Below are 8,757 nucleotides of genomic sequence, written 5' to 3' on the forward strand. Positions count from 1 at the left end.
CTGGCGCTAGTGTCGGGGTCATTAAACGCCAGTCAACGCTGGGATTAGAACTTTTGTCAGTTAGGGTTTAAGTGGTTTAAAGTTAGGGTAGGTATGAGGTCTGTTTTAGCAGTTAAATTTAGTGTCGTTGGGTAACTTTAACTTTAGGGTACTTGGTGAGGGGGGGGGGGGGTAGGCCTGCTTGGGTTTAAAGTTAGAGTTGAAGTAGGAAAAGTTGTGGTCTCAGTGGGTTAAGTTGAGGACCTGAGGTGGGTAGGTTTAAGGTTTTTATTTATAGGTTTAAGGTCTTTATTTGTAGGTTTAAGGTCTTTATTTGTAGGTTTAAGGTCTGTATTTGTAGGTTTAAGGTCTGTGTGGGTTTATGGTCATTATGGGTAGGTTTTTAAGTCAGCTTGGGTAGGCTTAAGGTCTGTTTTATGTTTGGGACTATGTGGAAGATGTGCTGTAAGGTTGGAGTTCTTGATTGCACACTGTCTGATAATATGTGGCTTAAATTACATTAAGATATGACATATGACCTCTCACCTAATACCCCCCCCCCCCAGTCCATTGTTTTCGCCGAGTCGCCGTGTAGACTATAGAGAACAAAGTGGCTATATTGATTTTTAATTAACCTTTTGTAAAAAATAGTTTGGCATTTAATTTCCGCGAATGTTACAGTTATTAAACCTTGACCTCTTTCTCCCCCCTCTACCTGTGTTAAGCTGGTCTCCCCCCCCCCCCCCTCACCCCCTTGTGCAGGGCGTGACAAAGATGTCGTCAGGTGTCCCCGAGAACTCGCGAGACTTGGGCCTGTCCAATAGGTAATACGGTAGGCTTACGGTGATGTCATGTAGGCAGCGCTACACCAACCTTTAGTCAACATGCCGGGTTGAATCGGCCAGAGCACTTGCCGGATATTTGTGAATGCCAAGAAATAGTTCAGGCCTGCATCAGAAGTCATACTTTGAGGCTAGCCTACAGAACGTGGTACGTATCTTTGTTTTATTCCTCTCTTTATATTATTACTTCGACAATGTTATAGTTTTATTAAATGTTTTGAAACTAAAAAAGTAAACAGAAGTGCCGCAAGCAAGCACATCACCGCCGACTCCACCGTTCGTGAAATGTGTACAAAATCGTTGACGCCAGTGTTGCAAATTAATGTCAGCTTTTTCCTGCTGTTGGCCCTCATCACCTCTGCAGTCGTGAGGGAAGCTGAAACTATTGACAATAATTATATCATGTCTGTACCTTTGTCTTTCCCCTCACACACGACAGTCCCAGTTTTTCTTCCAAACTTTTTTCTTCGGGGGGGGGGGGGGGGGGGGGGCAGAGCACCCCCGAAGAGATGCCTGGAAGAAACTCTGGTCAGTCCTTTTCTAATGTTTTGCTGTGTACTCCCCCCCCTCCCCCAACCCCCCCCCCCCCCCCCCCCCCCCTGTAACTCAGCACTTCCAATGTTGCCTCCAATATAAGAGTATTTTTTTAAATAAAAAAATAAAACAATTAAACAAGATGAAGTCGATTCAGAGCCTTTGTTTATGCTTTCAGGAGAGACAAGCATGCTCGTGACGTCATGCCCACGTCTCTTTTGCTCGTGTGTGTCGTCCTTGTGTTACGTCACTTACACGTCACAGGCTATTCGTACGATCTGGTCATTGCCTGGAACTGTAACGGCACCTACGTCACCAGCCTGTCAGCAGACGGCCCGGCACCAGACAACAGCTGCGTGGCGTGTGGTCGGGTCAGGAGCCTAGCAGACGGCCAGCTGCTGGTCAATCTGACCGGATGTGGCGTCACAGAGAAAGACACGCTCCGGGTTCCAGACGCCACAACTCGGCTGGTGCTTGACCACAACAACATCCGGCATCTGAGGGACAACTTTCTGCAGTTGGACACATTGCGCCATCTCAGCATCCAGCAGTCTAACATCCGCACTGTACAGGTGGGTAGACAGGGGGGGGGTAGGGGTCTGGGGGGTAGGGGACAGGGCTGTAGGGGACAGGGCTGTAGGGGACAGGGGTGTAGGGGACAGGGCTGTAGGGGACACGGGTGTAGGGGACACGGGTGTAGGGGACACGGGTGTAGGGGACACGGGTGTAGGGGACAAGGGTGTAGGGGACAGGGGTGTAGGGGACAGGGGGTAGGGACAGGGGGGTAAGGGACTGGGGTGTAGGGGACAGGGGGGTAGGGGACAGGTGTTTGTGTGTAGGAGACAGGGGTGTAGGGGACAGGGGGTAGGGACAGGGGGGTAGGGGACAGGGGGGTAGGGGACAGGTGTTTGTGTGTAGGAGACAGGGGTGTAGGGGACAGGGGGTAGGGACAGGGGGGTAAGGGACTGGGGTGTAGGGGACAGGGGGGTAGGGGACAGGGGTGTGTGTAGGGGACAGGGGTGTAGGGGACAGGGGGGTAAGGGACTGGGGTGTAGGGGACAGGGGGGTAGGGGACTGGGGTGTAGGGGACAGGGGGTAGGGACAGGGGGGTAAGGGACTGGGGTGTAGGGGACAGGGCTGTAGGGGACAGGGGGTAGGGACAGGGGGGTAAGGGACTGGGGTGTAGGGGACAGGGGGGTAGGGGACAGGTGTTTGTGTGTAGGAGACAGGGGTGTAGGGGACAGGGGGTAGGGACAGGGGGGTAAGGGACTGGGGTGTAGGGGACAGGGGGGTAGGGGACTGGGGTGTAGGGGACAGGGGGTGTAGGGGACAGGTGTTTGTGTGTAGGAGACAGGGGTGTAGGGGACAGGGGGTAGGGACAGGGGGGTAAGGGACTGGGGTGTAGGGGACAGGGGGGTAGGGGACTGGGGTGTAGGGGACAGGGGTGTAGGGGACACGGGTGTAGGGGACACGGGTGTAGGGGACAAGGGTGTAGGGGACAGGGGTGTAGGGGACACGGGTGTAGGGGACACGGGTGTAGGGGACACGGGTGTAGGGGACAAGGGTGTAGGGGACACGGGTGTAGGGGACACGGGTGTAGGGGACACGGGTGTAGGGGACAGGGCTGTAGGGGACAGGGCTGTAGGGGACAGGGCTGTAGGGGACACGGGTGTAGGGGACAGGGCTGTAGGGGACACGGGTGTAGGGGACAGGGCTGTAGGGGACAGGGCTGTAGGGGACAGGGCTGTAGGGGACAGGGCTGTAGGGGACAGGGCTGTAGGGGACAGGGCTGTAGGGGACAGGGCTGTAGGGGACAGGGCTGTAGGGGACAGGGCTGTAGGGGACACGGGTGTAGGGGACAGGGCTGTAGGGGACAGGGCTGTAGGGGACAGGGCTGTAGGGGACAGGGCTGTAGGGGACACGGGTGTAGGGGACAGGGCTGTAGGGGACAGGGCTGTAGGGGACAGGGCTGTAGGGGACAGGGCTGTAGGGGACAGGGCTGTAGGGGACAGGGCTGTAGGGGACAGGGCTGTAGGGGACAGGGCTGTAGGGGACAGGGCTGTAGGGGACACGGGTGTAGGGGACAGGGGTGTAGGGGGTCAGGGGTGTAGGGGGTCAGGGTAGTAGAGCACATGTTAGTAGAGGACAGCTGTAGAGGACAGCTGCATATAGATAACAGGGCTGTCAGGGATAGGCTGTTGTTTTTAGATGTACCAGCACACAGCATACTTTATCCACACCATACACTACACACACCACAAGACAAACCACCACATTAGTCATTACACACATCCTACAACTCCGCACACCCTACACACCATACACTCCAACATTTACTTACCACACACAACCGACCATACCCCTTCCCACTACATTTTCACCTCACACAACCCCAACACATCCTATCACACAGCACCCCGCACCCCACCGAACGTTACACGTATATTCTCGCTCAGGCTGACGCTTTACGGGGCTTAAAAAACTTAGAAGTCCTTGACCTTGAGGGCAACTTTATCAACGTCACGTGCACCAGTTCCCTGCCGCCTGCCGTGTTCCGCCATGTTCCCCGCCTGAAAACCTTACAGCTGACAGACAACTGGAACCAAGGGTGCTGGTCAAACGCGGCTCCCCGGGGCGCGGGTGGCGACTTGTTCCACTACCTGCCCATGCTTGAGTCCCTGGCTCTGGACGCTCCCCCGGGTGAGCTCCACCTGGGACCAGAGTTCCGCAACCTGTCGCACCTGTCGAGCCTGCGGCTGCAGTGTACCCACGTGACCAGCACCACCAACGTCAGTCTACAGTCCCTGTGGGGCCTGCCCCTACTCAACCTGACCGTCTACAACTTCGACCAGCTGGCCATTGACCCCGAGTTCGTTGACCCGGGAAAGGTCACGTTCCACAATGACACGTTCCAGAGACTGGACGCCTTGCAGAACCTGGTCATCGCTAACTGTAAGATCGGCAACCAGCAGATTGCGCGGACACTCAAACCTTTTGTCAACAAGAAGCTGACGTCATTGACGCTGATAGAAACGCACTACAAGCGAGTCTTTAATACACCTTCCATCATCTTCCAGGATGGTACCATCACCAACATCACCACCCAGTTCCTCAGGCAGATCGAGTTGTCGCACTTGGCGTGGATCAACAGCAACCTGATAGCCGTGGCCCCAGGGGCCCTCATCAGCCCCCAGTGGAAGACAAGCATCAGGACCTTGGATTTCTCCCAGAACGACCTGGGGCGGGTCGGCTGGAGAATCGCCGTTCTAGAAATTTCCAGCTTACAGAAACTCGAAGAGGTTGTCATGTCGTCTGTGGCGTCAAGCGATGATGACGTCAGACCAAAGTTGGAAGGTGTGTCAGCAGACGATGAGTATAATGATATAGCTTCCGGTGATGACGTCATTAAAACAAGTCCCCGTAACTTACCCCAGATCGTTCCAACACAGGGCAGAATGTACACCACCACACACGCCCTGCCCAGGGATGACAAGATGGGGAAAGGTATTCGCAGTGCCAGACGCCCAGTCTCAGAAAGTTCACCAGCCCTCGAGCGGTCAGCTGATCCTTCAGACAAGCTCCACCTGGTGGGGAACCTGCCAACTCCCGGCGTCAACTGGACCCTGCGTGTCCCCCCTAGTCTGCGGACCTTCAGGGTGGTCGATATCATGAACGGCGTCACCAGATACGGAAACCAAAACGCTCATTTCACACAAGCTGGCAATGTGAGACACCTGTACATCGTCAACAACTACGTCATTTCCGGAACAGGCAGAGTCCTAGGGCTTTCGGCCTTGACCTTGTTTGACCTGAGCGGGACCTTCATGGACGTGCAGCACTATTTCTTCGACGACTTCCCCGGCCTGCGCATTCTCCGGCTTAAGTCTATGCGACCGGAAAACTTCTTCAGCCGGCTGTCTTGTGACCGGCTCATCGCAAACCTGCCGTATCTGACCTACTTTGATCTCTCCAACAACCGGCTCAACCGGCTGCCGGCGGGCCTGTTCCGGAGAAATCCCATGATGACACACGTCATCTTAGCAAAGAACCGGTTCAGCTGCTTGCCCTTTGACCTAGGTAACACCCCTGACCTGGAGTACCTTGACCTCTCGGAGAACGCCGTGACCTACCTGGAGCAGGCCGAGATGGAGGCCCTGACGGCCCACTGGCAGCAGACGCCAAACTTCCGGCTCAGGCTTGGCGGGAACAACATCGCTTGCATGTGCTCGCAGATCAGATTCCTCGGTGAGTCCAATCTTGACCCTGACCCTGGGTGAGGTCAGCTTTACCTTAACCCTGAGTGCGGTAAACTTTACCCTAACCCTGAGTGAGTTCTACTTTCCTTTACTCTAACTCTCAGTGAAGTCAACTTTTCTTTACCCTAACACTGAGTGCGGTCAACTTTCCTTTACCCTACCCCTGAGTGCGGTCAACTTTCTTTTACCCTACCCCTGAGTGAGGTCAACTTTCCTTTACCCTAACCCTGAGTGATTTCAACATTTCTTTACCCTAACCCTGAGTGCGGTTACCTTTACCTTAACCCTGAGTGCGGTCAACTTTCCTTTACCCGAACCCAGAGTGAGTGACGTCAATAGTTTTAACCCAAACATTACGCAAGGCTTTGTTGATCACCCACCTTCACTCCATTAAATTTTTCAGATTTGCTTTGAGATAAAACTTCTCCCTTATGCCCTACCAAAGTTTCCACCCACTGCCCTACAATCAAACTTGTATTTCAGGCTGGCTGGAAAGAAGCCAGTTTCTGATTGGTCGAGACTTGTACACCTGCACATCGCAAGATGGCCAGCGGTTGAAGATTAGTGACGTCATTGCCGACCTGCAAGGTTTCTACAGACACTGCTACGGCAGGTAACTGCTCTGTTGTAGGAGGAATCAGAGTCAGTGGGGGAGTTATTTCGGTCTGGAATCGCTTTGGTGGGTGGGGCTACTGTTGGTGGGTGGGGATACTGCTGGGAAGGGGAGCTACTGTTGGTGGGTGGGGCTACTGTTGGTGGGTGGGGATACTGCTGGGAAGGGGAGCTACTGTTGGTGGGTGGGGCTACTGTTGGTGGGTGGGGCTACTATTGGTGGGTGGGGCTACTGTTGGTGGGTGGGGCTACTGTTGGTGGGTGGGGCTACTGTTGGTGGGTGGGGCTACTGTTGGTGGGTGGGGCTACTATTGGTGGGTGGGGCTACTGTTGGTGGGTGGGGCTACTGTTGGTGGGTGGGGCTACCATTGGTGGGTTGGGCTACTGTTGGTGGGTTGAGCTGCAGTTGGTGGTGGGGGCTACTGTTGGTGGGTGGGGCTACTGTTGGTGGGTGGGGATACTGTTGGTGGGTGGGGCTACTGTTGGTGGGTGGGGCTACTATTGGTGGGTTGGGCTACTGTTGGTGGGTTGAGCTGCAGTTGGTGGTGGGGGCTACTGTTGGTGGTGGGGGCTACTGTTGGTGGGTGGGGCTACCATTGGTGGGTTGGGCTTCTGTTGGTGGGTTGGGCTACTGTTGGTGGGTTGGGCTACTGTTGGTGGGTGGGGCTACCATTGGTGGGTTGGGCTTCTGTTGGTGGGTTGAGCTGCAGTTGGTGGGTTGGGCTACTGTTGGTGGGTGGGGCTACTGTTGGTGGGTGGGGCTACTGTTGGTGGGTGGGGATACTGTTGGTGGGTGGGGCTACTGTTGGTGGGTGGGGATACTGTTGGTGGGTGGGGATACTGTTGGTGGGTGGGGCTACTGTTGGTGGGTGGGGCTACTGTTGGTGGGTGGGGATACTGTTGGTGGGTGGGGCTACTGTTGGTGGGTGGGGCTACTGTTGGTGGGTGGGGCTGCTGTTGGTGGGTGGGGCTACTGTTGCTGGAGCTGCTTTTGGAGGGTGGAGTCACAAAAGAGTCCTCATAAACCAGCCCACTCTATCTCCAGCATGTACTTCATGTCGTCACTGGTCCTGCTGTCCCTGCACCTGTTTACCTTCCTGTCGGCTGTCCTGGTCCTCAGGTTCAGGACTCGTCTGCTGGCTTTCATCTGTCGTCTGCTCTTCCCGGCACGGGTCCTGTCTGCAGACGACTACAAGTACGATGTCTTTCTCGGCTACGCTGATGACGACTTCCTGTTCGTCCATCACCAGTTGAGTGGGTGAGTCAAGGGCGTTAGCCTGATGTGGTAGGGTTAGCGTTGGGGGTGGTACTCAAAAGACTGGGAATAGTGGGGTGGGGCAACTCAAAAGTATACGATATTTTCTAAACAGACTTTTTTTTTAAAATCACGTGATCAGTTTCCTGGAGGACAGTTTAAAGGTCAGGACTTTCATCCACCAACGTGACCTTGGCCCCGGCTACACGGACCAGCAGTTTTTCAAGGCCATCCGCAACAGCTGGAGGGTCATGCTGGTGATCACAGACACCTTCCTGCACAGGTACCAGCTGTGTGACGTCGTCATCAAGGTCAGTTCCACACTTCTACACTGTGTGTGTACGTGGGTGAGTGTGAGCTTGCGCATGCGTGTGTATGTATGTGTGTATGCGTGTGTGTGCATGTGTGTGCATGCTTATGAAAGTCAACGGTCTCAATGACTCGACATGTAAATGTTTTGTAGAGAGAAATGAGGTCATTTAATTTATCCTTGGTCTCACCAGTTCGCCAGTCACTCAGTGACGTCACTCAACCCTCGCCGCGTGCTCGTGCTTGTGGAGGAGTCTCAGTACCAGAACATTCCAGACTACTTGTATGACGTCATTGACGAGACGAGGATCGTAGTGGTCAAAGACTTGCAGAGGACGCTGGACTATGGGCAGCAGCAAAAGATCAGAGACTGTATTTTCTCTTAGTCTACGTTTGCTGGTCTAAATGTAACAAGTCTGGTCTCAGAGGTCAACCTTTAGTCAGATGACCTTTGTACCTACTGACCCCTGCATATGTCGTGAACTCACTTGTTGGGAGCAGTTGTCTTGAGCCCATTTGACGGGAGCCCTTTTGTCGGGAGCCAATATCTAGTGAGCCCTTTTGACTGGCGCCCATCAGTCGGAAGGCCCTATGTCATGAGCTCATTTGTGGAGAGCCAATATGTCGGGACCCTAAATGTTGGGAACCCATGTGTCGGGCCCCCGTTATGTCGGGAACACATTAGATGGGAGCCAATATGTCGGGACTTTTTATTGGGACTATTTCGACTGGGTCATTGTGTGTGTGTGTCGGGGGGGGGGGGGAGATGGGGGGGGTTGGGTATGTCAGGCTAGTTTGAGTAAGCAGTCATATGTTCTACATTCCGACCCACTAGGTCCCATTCTCTAAAGAACAGAACATCACACCTTAAACTCGGGACTGCCAATGTTTTAAATCACAAAGGCATCAATTTATTAATCAGGCCTAGCTTGTAATTTATTTTGTACCATCAATGTATTAGGTCAATACG

General features: G+C 54.1%; 1 protein-coding gene across 1 annotated transcript; it reads left to right on the plus strand.

Annotated features, from left to right (window-relative positions):
- Positions 1 to 4,964: 4,964 nt before the first annotated feature.
- LOC131938625 (toll-like receptor 4) lies at positions 4,965 to 8,513 on the plus strand. The gene is made up of 5 exons (XM_059296730.1): positions 4,965 to 5,600; positions 6,095 to 6,224; positions 7,269 to 7,481; positions 7,621 to 7,789; positions 7,982 to 8,513. Exons 1-5 carry the CDS (start codon positions 5,024 to 5,026, stop codon positions 8,171 to 8,173), a joined length of 1,281 nt encoding a protein of 426 aa, XP_059152713.1. The 5' UTR covers positions 4,965 to 5,023; the 3' UTR covers positions 8,174 to 8,513.
- The last annotated feature ends 244 nt before the right edge of the window (positions 8,514 to 8,757 follow it).

Source organism: Physella acuta, unplaced genomic scaffold, assembly GCF_028476545.2.
Source record: "Physella acuta isolate Inbredline_101_S28 unplaced genomic scaffold, ASM2847654v3 ptg000253l, whole genome shotgun sequence".
In the NCBI taxonomy this organism is placed as follows: Eukaryota; Metazoa; Mollusca; class Gastropoda; family Physidae; genus Physella; species Physella acuta.

What these genes read in the sequence shown, in the direction of transcription:
- LOC131938625 (XM_059296730.1), top strand. Translation starts at nt 5,024, where the DNA reads ATGAACGGCGTCACCAGATACGGAAACCAAAACGCTCATTTCACACAA. An exon ending in GTCCATCACCAGTTGAGTGG is followed by an intron (nt 7,482 to 7,620) that starts GTGAGTCAAGGG and finishes TCACGTGATCAG; the next exon opens with TTTCCTGGAGGACAGTTTAA. An exon ending in TGTGTGACGTCGTCATCAAG is followed by an intron (nt 7,790 to 7,981) that starts GTCAGTTCCACA and finishes TGGTCTCACCAG; the next exon opens with TTCGCCAGTCACTCAGTGAC.